This window comes from Amblyraja radiata, chromosome 3 (genome assembly GCF_010909765.2).
Source record: "Amblyraja radiata isolate CabotCenter1 chromosome 3, sAmbRad1.1.pri, whole genome shotgun sequence".
NCBI lineage: Eukaryota > Metazoa > Chordata > Chondrichthyes > Rajiformes > Rajidae > Amblyraja > Amblyraja radiata.
The window spans coordinates 61,027,492-61,049,233 of NC_045958.1; the positions used below are offsets into that span (position 1 = coordinate 61,027,492).

Sequence of the window (21,742 nt, forward strand, 5' to 3'; positions counted from 1 at the left end):
ATGGGCCGAATGGCCTACTCCTGCGCCTATTGTCTATTGTCAATATAATGTCCTAGAATGGAAAGTCAAATCTTAGGAGCAGATGAGGTGAAGATGAGAGTAGGGAACAGCATCTTTGCAAGAGGCAGGGTTGGAGGAAGGGTAGTCCAGATAACTGTGGGAGTTGATAAATTAGTGGTAAATATCAGTCAATAGTCTCCACCTTATGAGGAAGACAGATCACAAAAGGGGAGCGGGGTGTCAGGGATAGTATCTGATTTGTTCCAAAGTTGATTTTAAATCATTAAAGAAATATTCAGATCTGGGCTAATGCCAAAGTGTTTTTAATTTATCTGCCTGGAATCTAAATGCAGAAATTAAAGTGGCAGCTATGATGACACAAATTGTGCTATAAAATCATAACTTTAATAAAGTTAAATGTGTGTTGGAGGGTTGCTCCAAATTAAGTTTAAAGTCAAGTCATGCTTTTTGTTCATTTGATTCTAGTATATCCATGAAAAGCTGTGAAATAGTGAATTAACAAAAAGGAGAGCCGCAAATTTGTTAATTACTGAAAATACATTTGATTCAGACCAAGGCTTATTTTGAACCAAAGTTAATTTTAAATCATTAAAGAATAGAACAGAAGATGCTTCCATTGTCATGGCAGCCTCTTTCAACTCTTGCAGCTATCCGAGTTGTCATGGATGCAACTCGTTGATTGGTCTGGGCCATGGAGAGGGGTCGAGTTGATCCATCGACATGCGGCCTCGAAGGAGGGTTGTCCAACTTCCAGACTATGCCGGATCTGCAAGAACTAAGAAAAATAAATTCTATTATGGATTTGAATAATAAATATTGTTTACAAGTCATTTATTTCACAGAACATAACCGATATTAAATTCACAATCATTACACCAGCTGCAGATAATCTGTAGTACATCTTACTCTTCCTTGAGGCCTTCATTTCAGAAGATATTGTTTTGTTTAGCTCCACTGGACAAGGAAGAAACCACGGCCAGGACCAAATAGAGCACGAATCAGTAAAAATAAAATTAATTGCCTCCCAGCCCAAAATAGTAAGATTAAACGAGAACTTACCAGTTTGAAGTTTGATCTTTATTTTATGAGGAGGAACGTTGAGGGAATACGTGAAGAACCCCGCCTACGGCGCATGCGTGTCATTCTTCAAAGCAGCGGTGTGAGGTCACAGATAGAAAATAATGACCTAAGATAGTAAGATTATTAAAGAGATACCAGTTTAAGATATGACCATATAAGGGTGGGAGCGGAGGGCACGTATTCCCTCAACGTTCCTCCTCATAAAATAAAGATCAAACTTCAAACTGGTAAGTTCTCGTTTAATCTTACTATTTTACTTCGGAGTCACGTGAGTGACTTCGTGAAGACTTCAAAGCTCTGTGACCTCATGCCGTGGAACGAGTCCAATCTTCACAACTGCCTTGGTAGTTTGGGAGAAATTGTTACTGGTATTTAAAAAAAAAAAACACAATGATACCAACATTTTTAAGCAAAAATTGTAAATAATATTTATTAAATCAATTTATAAACCTTATAAGCTTCAGGTGTAAATTAAATAGAACTCAAAATTTTGCCCGAAAACGTTTCTTCTTTTCTAACTGGTTTGTTGTAATATGTGCGAAACGTTTTCTCTGATGACCATCCTGCAGTTCTGAGGATATTGTCCATCGGTACCTCCAGGCGATTAGCTGCTGATGTAGATGCAGCCCTGGTGGAGTGAGATTTGAATACATTAGTGTCCACTCCTGCCTGAACTAAGCAATATCTCAGCCACCGTGAAATGGTCTGAGTCGAGACTTTATGGTATGGCTTCTTATGGCTAATTAAAAGAGCCTTTTCATTGCCTCTGATAGCCTTCGTTCTGTCCATATATAACATGATGTGTTTTACTACACAGAGACGTTCATCCTGTGGATAGGCTATGAACTCTATCACCTGACCCGCTGATCCTGGTCTATTTTGCTTAATAAGGCCCTGGATCACGAAAATCAGCCTTCCTGTCGCCTCCGTCAAGTTATCCAATCTTAACTTCTGTAATGACTGGACCCTTTGCGCTGTGACCAGCGCCATAAGCATAACCATTTTCATAGTTAGATAGTTTAGCGGTAATGCCGTAGCCGGTGACCAATTCCGTAACATTTTTAGGACTACGCTCACATCCCAGATTTGGCTATATCTAGCCCTTGGTGGGTTAGTGTTAAAGATGCCTCGTAGCAGTTTTATTACTAGAGGATGTGAGCCGACACCCTGTCTTTCTGTGCCTTCCCATAAATAACTGGACAAGGCACTCCTAGCACTATTGACCGTGCTGTAACTGAGTCCTTCAAAGTGCAGGCTTGTGAGGAATTCTAGGACAGCTGGAATATCCACCTTTCTGTGGTCTAGATTGTTGTCCAGGCAGTATTTAGTCCATTTCTTGACATGACATAAATATTGTTTTTGAGTGGAAAGTCTCTGTGCTGCTGTGATCATGTCCACAGTTCTATCAGATAAACCCATATGCCGAAATGGTTCCTTCAGAGTCTACAAACCAATAAATTTAGATAATTATGGCAAGGATGGCTGTCCCCAGTCACCGGATGCACCAGCAACTGAGGACTATGTTTTAAAGTAATATATGGTGTAAGCACCAAATCCTGCAGCACCGAGAACCATGGTTGGGTAGGCCAATCAGGTACTATGAGAATCCCAGATGCCGAGTCTAGCTGAATTTTCCGTAGTACCCGATTGATGAGGCAGAAAGGAGGAAATGCATAAATGAACCATTTCCCCCAGTGCAAAGAGAATGCATCTGTAGCTTCTGCCTCAGGATCTGGTTCCCATGATATATACCTAGGTAACTGATGATTTAACCTGGATGCAAAAAGATCAATATCCGGCCTTCCGTACTTTGCTGTGATATCAGCAAATATCTTTCTGTCTAACATCCATTCCGTATTTTCATTAAATTTTCGTGACCTGGCGTCTGCCACTGAATTAAGTATCCCTGGTAGATACGTAGCCGATAACCAAATATTCCTTTGGATACACCATTCCCAAATATGGTTCGCATGCGTGTCATTCTTCAAAGCAGCGGTGTGACCTAGGTAACTGATCATCTGTTTGTAATACCACAGATGGGTTTGGAATAACTATTGGGTTGGAGCTATATATAACATTTTGTTCCCACCATTGTAGTTCTTTTATAGCTCTAATTGTTAGCTCCATAGGCCTATCAAAATGGCCTCTATTAATTTTTAGTGCTCTAATTTTTTCTCTCTGTAAATTTTGGTAATGCAATCGTCCAAATTGAATGGCAGGAAACGTGGCTATAATTTTCCCAATAATCCTGGCTACCCGTCTAATGGATGGTTTAACGGTATTAATAAGCTCTGTGCAATCCTTTTGGAACTCAGTGGCTTTCCCTATAGGTAAAGTCACTAACATATCAAGTGTGTTAATAGTGAACCCCAAGTAATCAATATTAGTTGCAGGTGTTAATCTTGACTTAATTGGATGGATAATGAATCCCAGCTGTTCCATCAATTTTCTTGTGGCAACCACTGCTCTACTAGCCAATTCATAAGTTTTCCCCACAATCAAGATATCATCCAAATATGCCATCACTCTATAGTTTTGTTGTCTAAGAAATGCCAAAGCTGGTTTAAGAATTTTTGTAAATAATCTAGGGGCTGACGTTAGCCCGTTTGGTAGCGCCTTGTATTGCCAAAGCTGACCCATCCAATTAAATTTCAAAAACCGTCTGTGTTCTCTGATGGGTACCGTATAGTAAGCATCTTGCAGATCAATACTTGCCATAAAGTAGCCTGCCGACACTAGCTCTGTAGCAGTACTAAAAGTATCCATTTTAAAATGAGCATATTGTACAAACTTATTAAGTGTTGATAAATCAATAATTATCCGGCAACCCCCATCTTTCTTATGTCTAATGAATATATTTGAGACAAATTCCTGTTGTTCATGTTTGGTTTTTTCAATTACTCCTTTCGTGAACAACCTTTGTATTTCAATTTTTGCTTTAGCTCTGTCTAATTTGGTAAGCATATAAGTTCTGTCCGGTGTATGTTGTACTGGAGGTTCTTGTATGTGTATAAACTCTATAAGATATCCCTTAATACTGCTAAGGATATACCTATCCACAGTTTACTTACACCATGCTTCCAAATGAAATTGCAACCTCCCTCCAAGTGCTGTGCTCCTTATTAATTTTTGAGGCACAGACCCACCTACCTCCATGGTTATCGGTGGTGTTACTTTCTTGGTCTTAACCGAGGTTGCGGAGGGCCTTGAGGTTGAAAGTGGGGTAAATGTTGAAGTGGAGGCTTCCGCATTTTCCATTGTGGGCGTCCCGGGCCAACCCCTAAAAAAAAGGACGCTGTTGCTGGTTTCCTCTGGCCTCTCTCCAATTTTTCGTACTATACATACTAGTACTTGCTTTTTTAGTCGTCCCATAAGGATGATACCGTTTTCCGACATATCCTTTGGTCGCTTTTATTAGGCCCAACGTTTTGGCCTCTTCCTCCAAATCTTTGACCTGTTTTGATAGGTCACCCCCAAACAACAAATTTTGAGGTTTTATGGCTTTCTGTTTGCACAGGATTGCAAATTTTGGGTCTAACGTTGGCTGAATAGCCCCTTTCCTGATGTTGTTCAGTTCAAATTGAACATTGCAAAACAGTGCTAAAGCGTCTTTCATGTCATTGGACATATCCACATTTTCCAGCCTACGGGCCAAAGCTGTTATACCCGCCGAGAGTCCTTTACTAGCATTCTGTATTCTTATATCCAGACTCCGAATATCCTGCCCCACGTGTCTCCAAATGCTTCGGTTCACCTTGGGTACATTCAGAGCCGCACAATTTCGCGGAGGTAAATGTCTTGCCCATACCTCAGCTAAGGTATCAGTTTTGAGGTGATGGGTCGTCATATAATCAATGCTGGCCGCCATCCTGGCCTCTAGGTCTTTTCCAGTTTCTTCTTGCTGGAAATATGTGTGCACCATGTCCAGCAACTGTGTTCCCTCATCCTCCATATGGGAACGTGGCTCTGACTCTTGTTCAGAGTCCGAGTCAGGCAGCCCTTGAACACCCTCTTCAGATGAGGATGATATGTCCAGCAGCCTTTTCTGGCCATGCTCTGAGGGACTTACACCTGTATGTGTGCGGCTTTTATCCATTTTCTGGAGCCTGACACTATGGAGATGTTCCTCCCACAACCGCTCCAGCCGACTTTCGTGCTCTCCCGCACTAGTCGCTCGCGGGTGTTTCTTTTTAGCCCACCGCTCCTGCCGACTTTCGTGCCCTCGGGCACTAGTCGCACGCGGTTTAAATCGCAACTCGTCGCCATGCCTACCGGCTCTGGTTGCTCCCGGCCGCTGCAAACGCCGTTTTTCGCCGTCCCGGTACTCCTCCAAACAGATAGATGACGGCCCCACATGCTGCAGCCACTCGTACTGTTTTCCGAGCTCTGCAGATGCGATCGCTGCCGGCTGCTCTATGCCCTGCAGCTGGTCATCATCACTGCTATACAAGTAAGTATTTACCGGCGATTTTTCGGGCTCACTTTCCCAGCGGTTCGTTTTGCGGTTCGCCTTCCCGCCCGGTCTAGAATTAGTTTTTCCCGGCGCGGGGTTTGAATCTGGCACAGCTGGCTCAACGCAAACTGCCTGTGCCGTCGGCTGCTGCTGCGGGTCCCCGGCACCTTTACCGCCGACATCCTGCAGCTTCTTCACAGCCTTTCTGCGTCCTCTATCCATTCCTAAAAAACGGTGAAAATGCAGAATCACTTACCTGCCGTCGACCGGCTTGTTAACTCTCCCGTTCAAGGGGACGTCCTCCCCAGGTCCGACACGTTCAATGCGTGTATGCGATATGACACGCATGCGCCGTAGGCGGGGTTCTTCACGAAGTCACTCACGTGACTCCGAAGTAAAATCATAGATGGTAGGAATGCAATTCTGATGCAAGCTCAGTGCCCCACTTTCAACAAAGCAAGAGCTCTGAAAAGAAGATGCTACCTAATACAACCCAACCAAAAATATGGTAGGGCACTGAAATGAATATAAGCAGACGGGGAATACAACTGTACAAATAGAGCCATCTGATCCATCAAGAATGTACCCAAATGAGATTTATGTATGTTAAAAATATAAACTGCTTACCTTTTGTTGCATGTTAAAATTTCATTGCTCTGGACAGTACATTCCTCCAAGTTAGCAGTTTTTTCTAAAATGGTCTTTCCTAATTTCCCTCTGAAGATCTGATTTTCTTGCACTGATCCTTTAGCTTGGTCCAAGATTGCAATCCCATAGTCGTGAAGAGATTGGATTCTATTCTTTGTCACCTGCAGCAAAGTATATTGAAGTGTTATTTCACACACTTCCCGACCCAAACAAACCATCCCTTCTTCTAATCAACCACAAAGCTCAGCTCATTTACAAATCTCCCCTGCTCAGTCAATGGCTCTAAATTAATGGCTTCATTTAAGAGGCAAGAGTTTTATTGTCCCATATCATGAAATGGAACAATGAAATGCTTACTTGCTGCAGCACAACAGAAATGTAAATAGGTAAAACAGTAAATAGACAATAATAGTGCAAAGTCAAAAATCATGCCTCCAAGTCTATATAGTTCAGAGCCTATTTAGAGGTAGAAGTGTTTGGAGGTAGCCTGGTGGTTGTAGGGAAGAAGCTGCTCCTGATCTTGGATGTTTTCAGGCTCCTATACCTTCTTTCCAATGGCGGGAGTGAAATGAGACCATGGCCAGGGTAATGTGGGTCTAAATTAAATTATGTTTAATCAAACTTAAATTGAGCAAAAACAGTCCCTTTGCACATTTATTTCAAGTATTTATGTTTTGATCCAAGAGCAATTTTAAATGAATACAGGTTTGCTGCAATGTCAGTAGATGACTTGAGCTGTAGAGCCATTCAGCACAGAAACAGACCCCTCAACCCAACTCGTCATGCCGCCTAAGATGCTCCATCTTAGCTAGTCCCATTTTTCTGTGTAGGCCTATATTCCTCTAAACCTTTCCTATCCACGTACCTGCTATATTTTTTTAAATGCTGTGATAGTACCTGCCTCAACTACCTCCTCTGGCAGATTGTTCTATATACCCACCACCTTAAAAGTTGCCTCTCAGGTTCCTATTAAATCTTTTCCCTCATCTTCAACCTATGTTTTCTGGTTCTCATTCCCTACCCTGGGTAAAATATTCTGTACATTCACCCTCTCTCTTCCTCTTGATTTTAAACACCAATATAAGCTCCATGCACTCCAAAGAATGAAGTCCTAGCTTGCCCAACCTCTCCCTATAGCTCAGGCCCTCGAGTCCAGGCAAGATCCTCGTATATCTTCTCCGCATCCTTTCCAACTTAATAACATCCTATAGCAGTGCGACTAAAACTGAATACAATACTCCAAATGCAGCCTCAACAATAACGTAACGCTGTAACATAACATCCCACCTTCTATAAATAAAAGATACAAGCACTCGGGCACTTTGTGTCCTTTTATGTACCCTAAGGATGCTGCCGAACTGACACAAAGTGCTGGAGTAACTCCGTGGGTCAGGAAGCATCTGCCTACCTGACCTGCTGAGTTACTCAGACACTTTGTGTCTTTTTTTTGTAAACCAGCCTCTGTAGTTCCTTGTGTCTATACTATACTATACTATACTGAATACCCTGACTGATGAAGTCCTATATACCAAAAGCCATCTTTACCACTCTTATTTACCTGCAACACCACTTTCAGGAAACCATGTACCTGTACTCATAGATTCCTGTTGTTTAAACACTCTCCAGGACCCAGCCCTGCTTTGATTTCCCAAAGAAAAACTTTGCATATATCTGCATTAAACTCCATTAGCTATTCCTCCACTCACTTGCCCAGCTGATCAACACCCTGCTGTAATTTTTGATTACCATTTTCACTGTCTATGATACTACTTAAAGGATTGTTAAAAACAAGAATTTGGAGTTGATAGCAAAGAAAAACATCTCCTCTTGCTTAACAGTTTCACCCGTTCCTCTCAGCTCATAGATCAAATCCCATTCCAAGGACGTGCACTTGTTAATCTGACAGCATAGACAAAAGTATGATGTTAAATCAATGGTCTGCGTGATACCATTCAAAGATGAACAGCCAGGTCGCCTGGGTCCTACTGTTCCCTCGGCTAACATAAGTAATTCTGATTCTCTTCATTGATCTATATGGCTGTTATTTTTTTACAACATACAATACTATCTAGATTTCATTAAATAATGTCGATCAGGTTCCAGCATAATTTCCCTTCATTCTGCATCACAAATACTGTTAGCAGCTAGGCTTAATCTCAGATCACTGCAGTTAAAAAAGATACCTAGATGACTGTGACTTGAAAATAGTTTTTATTCATCAATTTGTTGTTATCCATCCCAAACGCTGGTGTTAAAAAATGTGACATAAATCACCGTAATGATTGACCTAGGGAAACTCCCTTGACTCGATCTCCTAGTTACAGCTTTTATTACAGATAAACAAATCACTAGTTGGACCTCCTACAATAGCATTTGGAGTCTGTCCTGCAAATTGTTAAGCAAGAGGCATTTCTTTGTTTCAGTCCCCATCTCAGCTCCAAGAATCCAGTCATCTCATTACTCTCAACATCCATCAACAGGTGTATGTTTCACAACTACCCCTCTAACTGTAGTGAGCAATGGTGGGGTCAATGAAGGGATGGGTTTCGAAAGCTGCTGCCAGTTTAAAAAAAAACCGCTGTGCCTTTTGTTTTGCTGTTTATAGCAGCTGTTGCGGTGAGGGAAATTTTCCTTCAGGATGGATGAATCCACTCAACAACACAATGTAACACTAGAAAAACAAGAGACTGCAGATGCTGGAATCTGGAGCAAAGAACAAGTTATTCAGCAGAAGATAGACACAAAATGCTGGAGGAACTCAGCAGGTCAGGCAGCAACTCTGGAGAAAAGGAATAGGTGACGTTTTGGGTCGAGACCGTTCTTCAGACTGAGTCAGGAGATGGAAACTGTATAAAAAGGTACAGAACAAATCAGAGCAGGCACCAATGACTCAATTAAGGTGGAGCCACAACGGTCCATTTGTGGCTGTGGAAGAGGTGATAACCGGAGGAGGTTTACAAGAATGATTCCGGGAATGAGTGTGTTAGCATATGATGGGCCTTTAACAACACAGGGGCTCTACTCGCTGGAGTTTAGAAGGTTGAGGGGGAACCTCATTGAAACTTACAGAATAGTGAAAGGCATAGTGGATGTGGAAAGGATGTTTCCACTGGTGAGAGTGTCTGGTGGGAGAGTCTAGGGCCAGAGGCCATAGCCTCAGAATTAAAGGGCCCTCTTTTAGAAACTAGGTGAAGAGGAATTTATTTAGTCAGAGGGTAGTTAATCTGTGGAATTCATTGCCACAGGGGGCTGTGGAGGCCAAGTCAGTGGATATTTTTAAGGCAGAGATAGACAAATTCTTGATTAGAACAGGTGTCCAGGGTTATGGGGAGAAAGCAGGAAAATGGGATTAGGAGGCAAAAATCAGCCACGATGGGCCGAATGGCCTAATTCTACTCCTATAACTTGTGATCGTGATGATGAAGGGATACGAAGTGAAACTAGCAAGATGACTAGCGTGAGGGAGGGACAGGGAGGGAATGCAAGGGTTACTTGAAATTATGGAGAAATCAATTTTCATACCGGTTCTAATTTGTTCTGTACTTTTTCATACCTCTATTTTCCCTCCCCTGACTCTCAGTCTGAAGAAGGGTCTCGAAATGTCACCTATACCTTTTCTCCAGAGATGCTGCCTGACCCGCTGAGTTACTCCAGTATTTTGTGTCTTTCTTCAGTGTAAACCAGCAACTGAACTTCTTTCCTACACAAGTTATTCAGCAGGTCAGGCAGCATCTGTAGAAGCAGGGGGATTCAGTGATTCAGGATAGAAAGTGTAGATGGGGGATAACCAGCACAAAGAGATGAGGAGGAGGGAGACAGACGCTGGTGAAACCTGGCGAGGAGCGCAGATGGAACCAGGTTGAGGGAGGACAGGCTGAAAGTAGAGTCAGAGGCTGAAAGGTGATATGTGAAACACAGCAAGGGGCTGTAGTTCCTGGAATCTTATAAGTAAGGAAGGTGACAAGTTGAACCAGATAAGGGCAATAGAACAAGAGTGGGAAGGGATATACAGTGTATTCAGACCCTTTCACCTTTTCCACATTTTGTTACGTAACAGCCTTGTTTTAAAATGGATGAAATTCTTTTTTTTTTATCATCAATCTACACACAATACCCCAGAATGAAGAAGTGAAAACAGGTGTTTAGGAATTATTGCAAAGTAATTAAAAAGAAATAACTGAAATATCACATTTACATAAGTATTTAGACCCTTTGCAATGGCGCTCAAAATTGAGCTTAGGTGCATCCTGTTCCCATTGATTATCCTTGAGATGTTTCTTGGAGACCACCAGTGGTAAAATTAAATTGATTGGACATGATTTGGAAAGGCACACGCCTGTCTATATAAGGTCCCACAGTTGACAGTGCAAGTCAGAGCAAAAACCAAGCCATGAAGACGAAGGAATGGTCCGTAGACCTCCGAGACAGGATTGTGTCGAGACACAGATCTGGGGAAGGGTATAAAACGATTTCTGCAGCATTGCAGGTCCCGAAGAGCACAGTGGCCTTCCTTTCTTAAATGGAAGAACTTTGGAACCACCAAGACTCTCTATAGAGCTGGCCGCCCGGCTAAACTGAGCAATTGGGGGAGAAGAACCTTGGTCAGGGAGGTGACCAAGAACCCAATGGTCACTCTGACAGAGCTCCAGTGTTCCTCTGTGGAGATGGGAGAATCATCAAGAAGGGCAACTATATCTGCAGCACTCCACCAATCAGGCCTTTATGGTAGAGTGGCCAGACAGAAGCCACTCCTCAGTAAAAGGCACATGACAGCCCGCTTGGAGTTTGCCGAAAGGCATGAGAAACAAGATTCTCTGGCCTGATGAAACCAAGATTGAACTCTTTGGCCAGAATGCCAAGCGTCACGTCTGGAGGAAACCAGGCACCGCTCATCAACAAGCCAATACCATGGTGAAGCATGGTGGTGGCAGGAACTGGGAGACTAGTCAGGATCGAGGGAAAGATGATTGGAGCAAAGTACAGAGAGATCCTTGATGAAAACCTGCTCCAGAGCATTCTGGATCTCAGACTGGGGCGGAGGTTCACCTTCCAACAGGACAACGACCCTTAGCACACAACCAAGATAACGCAGGAGTGGCTTCGTGACAAGTCTGTGAATGTCCTTGAGTGGCCCAGCCAGAGCCCGGACTTGAACCCGATCAAATATCTCTGGAGGGACCTGAAAATAGCTGTGCATCGATGCTCCCCATCCAACCTGACAGAGTTTGAGAGGATCTGCAGAGAAGAATGGGACAAATTACCCAAATAATGGTGAGCTAAGCTTGTAGCGTCATACCCAAGAAGACTTGAGGCTGTAAACGCTACCAAAGGTGCCTCAACAAAGTACTGAGTAAAAGGTCGGAATACTTATGTAAATGTGATATTACAGTTATTTCTTTTAAATTACTTTGCAAAAATTTCTAAACACCTGTTTTTGCTTTTTTATTATGGGGTATTATGTGTAGATTGATGATTTAAAAAAATGAATTTAACCCTTTTTAGAATAAGGCTGTAACGTAACAAAATGTGGAAAAAGTGAAGGGGTCTGAATACTTTCTGAATGCACTGTACAACATGGTGCTGCTATATGTTGAGGCAGTCTATAAACAGGGTTGGTGGATCTTTCCACTTCAGCCTCCACAAAAATAGACAGTGCAGTGTTCCTCTCACGCTCTTGCATTTCACGATAGGATGATTAGCTTCCTGACTTTTCTAGCAGCACCTAGTAGCATCCAGGTGGTAGGTTGTCGTAGAGGGGTCCAGTCGCCGCTTTTTCAGCGACCTGCTACGACTGTGACAGTCGCCGAAAAAAATCGCCTAAGTGGGACAGGCCCTTTAGGATGCCACATTATTATCGGTGAGAACACACGGTGTATTGGGTGCACTTACGGTTGTCCAGGTGCAAGAAGGATGTCACTAAACTGGAAATGGTGCAGAAAAGATACACAAAGGTGTTTTCTAATCTAGGACTGGAGAGCATGAGTTAGAAAGAGAGATCTAGATAAGCTGGGGCATTTTTCCTGGAGTGCGGGAGGTTAAAGGATGATCTTGTAGAGTTATATAAAATGATGAGAGATATAGATAATGTAAATGGTCACAGTCTTTTCCCCCATAGTAGGCGGAGAGTATTAAACAAGGCCATAGGTTTAAGATGAGAAGGGAAAGATTTAAAGGTGACCTGTGGGTACACCTAGGTTTTCTCCAGGTGCTCTGATTTCCTCCCACATTCCAAAGATGCGCAGGCTTATAGTCTAATTGGCTTCTGTAAATTTCTCCTAGTGTATAGGATGCGTAAATAGAATGACAGAGCTAGTGTACGGGTGATCGTTGGTGGGCAGAAGAGCCTGTTTCCGTGCTGTATCTCCAAACTAAACCTTTCCCACATAGAGGGACAACGTTGAGTGTCTCACTGCTTTTCTTTCACTGATTTTTATGTGAGACCAGCAGCTGATGAGAAAAAGAAGTGTGGCGGAAATGTGGAATGAGCTGCCAGACAGTGGTAGAGGTAAGTATAACATTTAAGACATTTGGAAAGCACAGAATAGGAATAATTTAGAGGAAATATGGACCAAACCCAGGCAAATGGGACTAGTTCAGGTAAGCAATTTATTTGGCATTGACTATTTGGATCAAGGGGCCTGTTTCTGGATAATATGTCTACATTTCAGAAGTAATTTATGCACCAAAATTTCAAGTATGAGCCAAAAATTTATGTTTGAGTTATGGCATTGTGCAAAATTGATATATTGCAGTCAAAAAAATTGTGGCTCTTCAAACACAAACATACAATGCAACCAAAGTAAAAAAAGCATAAAAATGAAAGGATATTCTTGATTACATTGAAGACCAAAAATTGCATCTGTACGTAATATACAATCCATATAAATGTAATTTTATATGTGCAGCTGGAAATTTTAGAACAGAAAATAATGATCGTGCCCTAATGTAGCAATAAAGATAGTTTGAAATACAATGGAGCTCTCACCTTCATATCTGCATTCTCGAGTAGCTGTAACCCATAGCCATGGTTTCCCAGAATGTCATTCTCCAAGACAGAACCTTCTCCCTTTGAGGTGACACCGTGGCTGTTGTTGTCATAGATACCATTGCCCCGAAGTTCAACTTTACATCCTGCTTCTACAAGAACTCCACCTACACTGTTGCAGGTGATGCTGTTGTTTGTGATGTGGGTGAATTGACTGCTCTGATGAACTGCAATCCCATTGTCGTGGTTGGCATGGACTGCGTTGGCTGAAATGTTGAGTGTCTCACTGCTTTTTATGTAGAGACCAGCAGCTGATGTGAAAAAAAGGACAAGAGTCCGCATGTAGAACTGTGTTATACACAAAAAAAGAGCAAACATTGAAAATACACAACATGTTTGCAGCATCTGCAGTTTTTTCTTTATGAAGTTATATTAGTTACAAGAACAAACTAAAACAGCAAAGTATAACTATAAACACGACACTGGAAATGTTGAAACCTTGACCAAAGAACAAAGTCCTGAAGGAACCCAGCAGGTCAGAAAGCTTATGTAGAAGGAAATGAACACACAACCTTTCAGGTCTGGAACCTTCAGATTGATGGTGTAGGTGGTGGAAAAACTGGAAAAGCCTGGCAAGTGATAGGTTGATACAGGTGAGCCAGGGGGGGAGGAGGCCAATGTGTGATGGTGACTAAGGCTGGAGGTGAAAATGGAGACAAAATGGAGTCAGGTAAGGAAAAGGGGAGAAGTGAAATGTAAATCCAGAGGGACCGATATGGGTGGAAAGGGTCAAGGGAAAAGAATAACTGGACATACAACTAGTAATTTGTGGGTGTGCCATTTCCACAAGAATTGTTCAAGAAGGCCACCACTATATTCATATGGCAACAGGGGCTTGCTGTTAAATTTGGAGTAATCACAAAGGACCAGGTGTATGGTATTAAGACAATTGAGCCCAATTTGTTATTTGGTTAGCCTCAATTCCATTTACTTGCCCTTATATAAATCACTTGCCATCCTCAATCAACAACATTTTACCAATTTCTATAAATTCAATATTTATAGCTCATTGGTAAATTGGTCTGGGTTTCTATTTCATTTTTCAATAAGAATGACCTGATAATAAAACAAAAGTCCAAAGTACATACTTTTGTTACAAATTAATGGTTGGAGAAGTTATTATTCCACAGCAATATAAAGTGAAATTAATCACTTGACCTGCTCGAAGGGCCAAATGGCCTCCTCCTGCACCTATTGTCCATGACCTTTGATGTGGGCTACTCAAAAACAATGGCTCAGACAACAATCCATGTCCATAAACACATTATTGAATATGTAGATAGTCATGAAAAGTTGGAGTAGCTCAGCGATTCAGGCAGCATCTCTGGAGAAAAGGAATAGGTGATGCTGTCCACTAACTGCCCCACTCAAGGATAACAGGATATTAGACAGCAAATCCACTGGCAACTGCTTTGCTGTACCACTTCGTTTTTCGAGCTTTAAAAAAGATAGAAATAAAAGAAGTAAGGAAAGTGAGCAAGAATCGTGAAGGTGCAGGAAAGTGTTGGGAAAAGAAAGCCCCTTAGGGAACAAGTTAGAGAAGGAAGTAACGAAAGGAAATAAGACCCTAGAAAGAAAAGAAAAAAAAAGGAAAAACAATCGCTCTATTGTAACACAAAACTCGCAAAAAAGGATATACCAACCGTGTTTTAAAAAATATATATATTTTATACCCCCCGTTACCAGATCTGGTACCATTTATATTTTTTTAAATTACTATTGCACCTTATGCTTGTAATAGTTCCATAAATGCAGACCACGTCTTTTGGAAGTGGTCTGCTTTGCCTGCTAGGAGGAGTCTCATCTCTTCCAAGTGTAGTGTTTCGAACATGTTTGAAATCCACATTTTTATTGTTGGTATTGGAGCATTTTTCCAAAATTTGAGTATAAGCTTTTTTCCCCATTATTAGCCCGTAATTAAGTAAGTTCTTTTGAAACACGTTTAATTCGGGGTTAACTTCCGATATTCCAAAAATGATCCATTCTGCTTTTGGTACAAGTTTTATTTTAAATAATTTTGCGAAGATTTCAAATATTTCGTTCCAAAATGTTTGGATTTTTATACAAAAAAAAAAAGAGTGCGCTATGGTAGCTTCTTGTGACTGACATTTATCACAAATGGGTGAGACATTGGGGAAAGGTTTATTTATTTTAGTTTTTGAATAATAGTCTATGTAATGTTTTATATTGAATTAGAGTATGTCGTACGTTGATCGAGCATTTATGCACATATAGTAAGTGTTTATCCCAGCTCTCTTTTGAAATTTTTATAGCTAGTTCTTGTTCCCAGTCTCTTCTAATACCATCGGTTGTAGGAATTTCTATATTTAAATAATGTTGTATAAGTATGATATTAGATTTGCTGATTCAGCCTTTGTCTTCATGGCTTCATCCAATGTCTGGGGACATGTTATGATAGTCTTTTGTGTATTTTTTCAGATAGTCACGGATTTGAAGATATTTAAAATATTGATTATTTTTCAAATTATATTTCAATTGTAATTGTTGAAATGATAATAATTTTCCTAATTCATACAAGTCTCCGAGCGTTTTAATTCCCATTCTTTCCCATTGTGTAAATGATTTATCTATAATTGAAGGTTTAAACGACGTGTTATTGACTATTGGCATTAAAAGAGATAGATTTCTTAATTTTAGATTCTGTTTTATTTGTTTCCAAGTTCTAATTGTGCTATTGGATTTTTATTATAATTGTTGTTATTCAGATTCATTGGTGAGAGGAGAGTCGCTCCTGTATTACACGGAGAGCAGTCCTCTCTCTCCATTACAATCCAGTCCACCTGCTGGGCAGAATTGTCCAGCAGGTGAATCATATTTTTAATATTTACTGCCCAATTATAGTACATAAAATTAGGGAGCGCTAGACCACCCATCTCTTTTGATTTACTAAGGTGTGCTCTTTGTATTCTGTGGGATTTATAATCCCATATAAAATTTGTAATGTCTGAGTCTAGATTTTTGAAAAACTTTTTTGGAAGATATATTGGAATTGATTGAAATAAATATAGGATTTGTGGTAAAAAGATCATTTTTATAGCATTTATTCGACCGATTAAAGACATCGGGAACGTTTTCCAGAATTTGATTAGATTATTTAGTTTCTTAAGTAAGGGGCTATAATTGGCGTTAAACATAGCGTGATAGTTTCTAGTGATTTCAATTCCTAAATATTTAAATTTTTCTGTGGCTATTTTAAAGGGGAATTTCAAGAGATGTGTTGAGTCTTTCGGTTTTATCGACATAATTTCACTTTTGTTCCAGTTTATTCTGTATCCTGAGAAAGATCCAAAGTCCTCAATTAAATTTAATATGTTTGGTATACTGATTTGGGGTTTTGTGATATACAGTAATACATCGTCTGCATATAAGGATATTTTGTTATTTGAATATTTAGTATTATAACCGTAGATATCCGGGTGTGTTCTAATTTTTTCAGCTAAAGGTTCAATTACCAGAGCGAATAACAGAGGTGATAATGAACATGGCAACTGCTTTGCACCACACCAAAAATGGAAATTAAACCCTAATCCTTTAAATTTCACATGTGCAATTTTCCTTAGCTAACTTGAACACATTTCCTACACTGGACAATATTCACAAGTAATTAAGGAAGTAATTATGGAATTATCCACCGCAATTGTGAGGAACATGAGCAGATGATTCAGAACTGATTTTTATGAATGGATGAAAATTAGTTGGTGTATATTATACAAATTGGAAGTCATCTTCAAATAAACAGTGAGCAAAATATGTCAATTGTCATCATTACAAAGACATCTCTTCATAACAAAACGGAAAAAAAAACATTGTGCTGAGGTTAAATTCTGTAAGAGAGTGTGCACAAAATAACATTGTTAGAATTTAGAAACACGAGCAGGTTATTTGGGCTAGTATCCCATGTCCATATTTATGCTGCTCTCGAGCTTTAGAAACATAGAAAATAGGTGCAGGAGGAGGTCATTCACCCTTCGAGTGGGATAACATTAGCTATCCTGCAATCCACAGGAACTTGATCCTGAATCTATTGAACATTGGAAAATGATCACCAATGCGTCCACTATTTCTAGGGCCACCTCGCTGAGGACCCTGGGATGCAGACCATCAGGCCCAGGGGATTTATCATCCTTCAGTCCCATTAGCCTACCCAATACTATTTCTCTCCTAATGAAAATTTCTTTGAGTTCCTCTATCCCCTTAGATCCTCTGTCCTCCAGTACTTCTGGGAGATTGTTTGTGTCTTCCTTAGTGAAGACAGATCCGAAGTACATGTTCAACTCCTGCCATTTCCTTGTTCCCCATAATAATTTCACCCGTGTCTGCCTTCAAGGGACCCACATTTGACTTTGCTATTCTTTTTCCCTTAACATATCTAAAGAAGCTTTTACTGTCCTTCTTTACATTCCTGGCCAGCTTCCCCTCGTACTTCATCTTTTCAGCCCGTATTGCCCGTTTTGTTTCCTTCCGTTGTCCTATGAAAGTTTCCCAATCCTCTGGCTTCCGGCTACTCTTTGCTGTGTTATACATCTTTTCTTTTAGTTTTATTCTATCCCTAACTTCTCTTGTTAGCCACGGTTGCCTCCTACTCCCCTTAGAATCTTTCTTCCTTTTTGGAATTAAATGATCCTGCGTCTTCCGGATTATGCCCAGAAACTCCTGCCATTGGCTCCACCGTCATTCCTGCTTTCCCTTTCCAATCTACTTTGGCCAGCTCCTCTATCATGCCTTCATAGTCCCCTTTGTTCAACGGCATCACTGCCACTTCCGATTTAACCTTCTCCTTCTCAAATTGCAGATTAAAACTAATATTGTGATCACTACCTCCAAGCGGTTCCGTTACCTCGAGTTCTCATCAAATTTGGTTCATTGGACAACACTAAATCCAGAATTGCCTTTTCTCTGGTCAGTTCCATTACAAGCTGCTCTAAGAATCCATCCCGGAGGCATTCTACAAACTCTCTTTCTTGGGGTCCTGAACCAATCTGATTTTCCCAGTCTACCTGCATATTGAGATCCCCCATCACCACAGTGGCATTACCTTTGTTACATGCCAGTTTTAACTCCTGCTGCAACTTACACCCTACATCCGGGTTACTATTTGGGGGTCTGTAGATAACACCAATTAGTGTCTTGCCTTTGCAATTTCTCAACTCAATCCACAGTGACTCTACCTCGTCAGTCCCTATGCCTTCCCTTGTAAGAGACTGAATTCCATTCCTCACCAGAAGAGCTACCCCCCCTCCTCTGCCCACATGGCTGTCCTTTCTATAGGATGTATAACCCTGAATATTAAGTTCCCAGATGCGATCCTCCTGGAACCACGTCTCGGTAATCCCCACAATGTCATATCTTCCAACCTCTATCTGAGCCTCAAGCTCATCTACTTTACTTCTTATACTTGGCGCATTCAAATACAGTACTTTTAATTCCTTACACATCTCACCATTCACATCGATCCCTATTACACTTGGCCATACTCTCCTATCCCTTTTACTCCCTTTCCCTTTAATTCCGTCCTTGACTATCCCATTTGACACCCCCCCCCGCACTATTTAGTTTAAAACCACCTGTGTCGCAGTGGCAAACCTGCCTGCCAGAATGCCGGTCCCCCACCTGTTAAGGTGCAATCCGTCCCTTTTGTACAGTTCCCCCTTACTCCAAAACAGATCCCAGTGGTCTAAGAATCTAAATCCCTGCCCCTTGCACCAGTTCCCCAGCCACACATTCAGGTCCTGTATCTCCCTGTTCCTGCTCTCGCCAGCACAAGGAACTGGAAGCAAACCGGAGATAACCACCCTGGACGTCCTGCTTTTCAGCACTTTTCCGAGCTGTCTAAAGTCATGCTTCATAATATTCATACCCTTCTTTCTGACATCGTTTGTGCCAACATGCACTACAACTTCCGGCTGTTCACCTTCGCCCTTGAGGATATTCTGCACTCTGTTCGTGACATCCTGGATCCTGGCACACGGCAGGCAGCACACCATCCTTGAATCCCGTCTGTTGCCGCAGAAACCCCTGTCCGTACCTCCCACAATGGAGTCTCCAACCACCACTGCGTTGCCTGACGTTGGCCTCTTTGGTTTTGGCTCAACAGCACTTTTTTGCTTCGCAAGCCAGTGCGTCAACGTCTTCTGTCCCAACAGCTTCTAAGTGGGTGAACCTGTTCGCAAGAGGTACAACACTCGGGGACCTGTGCATTCCATGTTTACTTCCCTTTCTCACCATCACCCACCTTCTCTCTTCCAGTACCTTAGGTGTAACAATCTTGCTGTAGGACTCGTCGAGGAACAACTCAGCCTCTCGGACGAACCTGAGGTCATCCACTTGCTTCTCCAGTTCCCCAACACGATCCTTCAGGAGCTGTACCTGGATGCATTTCTCACACTTGTAGCAGCCAGAGGCACCAGCGGTGTCCTTGACCTCCCACATACTGCAAGCATCGCACTGAATCAGCTTGCCTGACATCTCTTTCTTTCGTCTCTCCCTCTCCAGCGTATTGCGTAGTCTCCTCCCCTCAGCCTCCTCGCCAAAGACTCTCGAGCCAAAGACTCTCGAGCCAAAGACTCACACTTTACTCACAAGGCAGCTCCCTCACTGCCGCTCCCCTAGAGCAGCCTTGCTTACGTTGACTGATAAATTGCCTAAATTGCCTAATTTACCAATTTACAAACCAAATTCCTCAGTTTTAAACTGTTTGTCCCCTGTGACTTACTCAACTCCCCCACTGGCTTGAACCAATCAGTGCTTCTTCCTGCTTCTCCTTGTTGCTGCTTCTTGAAAATCCACGTAAGCTTTCTCCAACCTCATTTCAAATATCTTTGCATTCCCATCTCTCATGTACTCTATATTTATTTATCCTACTATTAAAGCCGTCTAACGCATTTTCCCTCAACTTCATATACTAAGGCTTTCCAGAGTCTAACACTTTCTTGTAATAAAACCATGCAAACAAATTATTTGATGATTTCTAATAGTTATTTCTTTTAACTTACATATGTGCTCAATCACCCAAAATATGATGCAATTTTAAAAATTAAACCATCCCACCTAATTCTGTGATCAATTGAGATGAAAGTGATGTCCAATATTCAAACATCAAAACCAGTTGATCATAGATCACTCCAGGAACTATTTGCACAGGTTGCTGTACCTTTGGTCATCCACTTACCGCCATTATGATTGATGTTGTTAAATTCAATGAGTGCGACAGTGATTGGCTTGTGCGATGTGTATCGCTCCTCATCACTGTCAAAGTCATTCTCCCAATTGACGATCTCCCATTCGTCATTGAAATTCTCATTGCCTCCCTGGTTGTTGAGGTAGTCGTTTGTGTCATCTTTACGACAGAATACGGCCACTCCATAGATGTTGTTGCGGCTGATCTGGTTATTGGCAATATGAGGGAGACTAGAGGACATAACCCACACACCACAGCCTTTGTTACCTATAGAGATGTACAAGAATTAAATGAAATTCCTATCAGGCAAAGAAAATACAGAATGACTGTTCAAAATGCTGTAAAATTTGGATTTTATGCCCTCTTTTGTGTCTCCTGCAGGAATTATTTTTTTCCTGTGTTTCATCTAGCAGTGAATAAGTTTGCAGAGACAGACCTTACTTGCATCCACACAAATCTTCCCACTGCCCTTCTACTGCATCAGCTGCCTTGATACTAACAGGGGGTAAACACAAGACGATTCTGGTGGCTGTCATGAGTGGGGCGGAGGGATTTTAACCTTAACAATCTACTTTAAGTACAACAGCAACTTTACAGGACAACTGAAGTCTGACCGGATATTAAAGGAGACACAGAATTTTGATGACATTAATGATACTGGATCCTTCAAAGGGCGTATTAAAATTATGGACTAAAAACATTGCTGTAATGGGTAGATCAGAACCGCCATATTAATCTAGAGAATAAACAGATATGAACACAATCACTTTCAATGATTGCACTTGCTGATCAAAGATAATTTAGACGTACTAGCTTAAACATGTTCAGGTTTAATCCACTATGATTCTCTGAACAAAATCTCTGCTAATCATTGAGATTGATTTCCAACTCTGATATTGTCCTGGTGCAAAGAAGTTGGTAAGAGAATTGACTTACTTAGAAACCACGCCTTGCAGCTGCGATGCAGCTATGGATTTTGAGCTGAACGCACTGGCTTGTTTACATTAAATTGCTGGAATTAATTACATTTATTGAGTTTCAGTACATAAAAGCAGTGTAATGGCAGAAGATAATGTGATAAGCAGCCTATTAATTTGTAAAGTGATAAAAGAAACACAAGATTAACTTGAAACACAGGAAACTGCAGTTGCCGGAGTCCTGAGCAAAAAGTAAATCGCTGGAGGAACTCAGCAGGACTTGGGTCTGAATAAGGACCCAACCCGAAACATCACATCCATTCTCTCCACAGATACTGCCGACTCTGAGATTCTCCAGTAGTTTATTTTTCCTCTAGTTT

The 21,742-nt window shown here is 41.4% G+C and overlaps 1 protein-coding gene across 2 annotated transcripts in view; it reads right to left on the reverse strand.

The window, feature by feature from the left end:
- Window positions 1–307: 307 nt before the first annotated feature.
- The window catches only part of fbxo10 (F-box protein 10), a 76,719-nt gene continuing 55,284 nt past the window's right edge, over window positions 308–21,742 (reverse strand). For both annotated transcript variants that reach the window (XM_033017889.1, XM_033017888.1), the window contains 4 exons: window positions 20,437–20,712; window positions 13,188–13,498; window positions 6,182–6,363; window positions 308–796 (listed from right to left, as the gene is read on the reverse strand). In XM_033017889.1, the coding sequence (XP_032873780.1) occupies window positions 610–796; window positions 6,182–6,363; window positions 13,188–13,498; window positions 20,437–20,712 (956 nt within the window). In that variant the 3' untranslated portion in view covers window positions 308–609. The remainder of the gene's footprint in view (window positions 797–6,181; window positions 6,364–13,187; window positions 13,499–20,436; window positions 20,713–21,742) is intronic.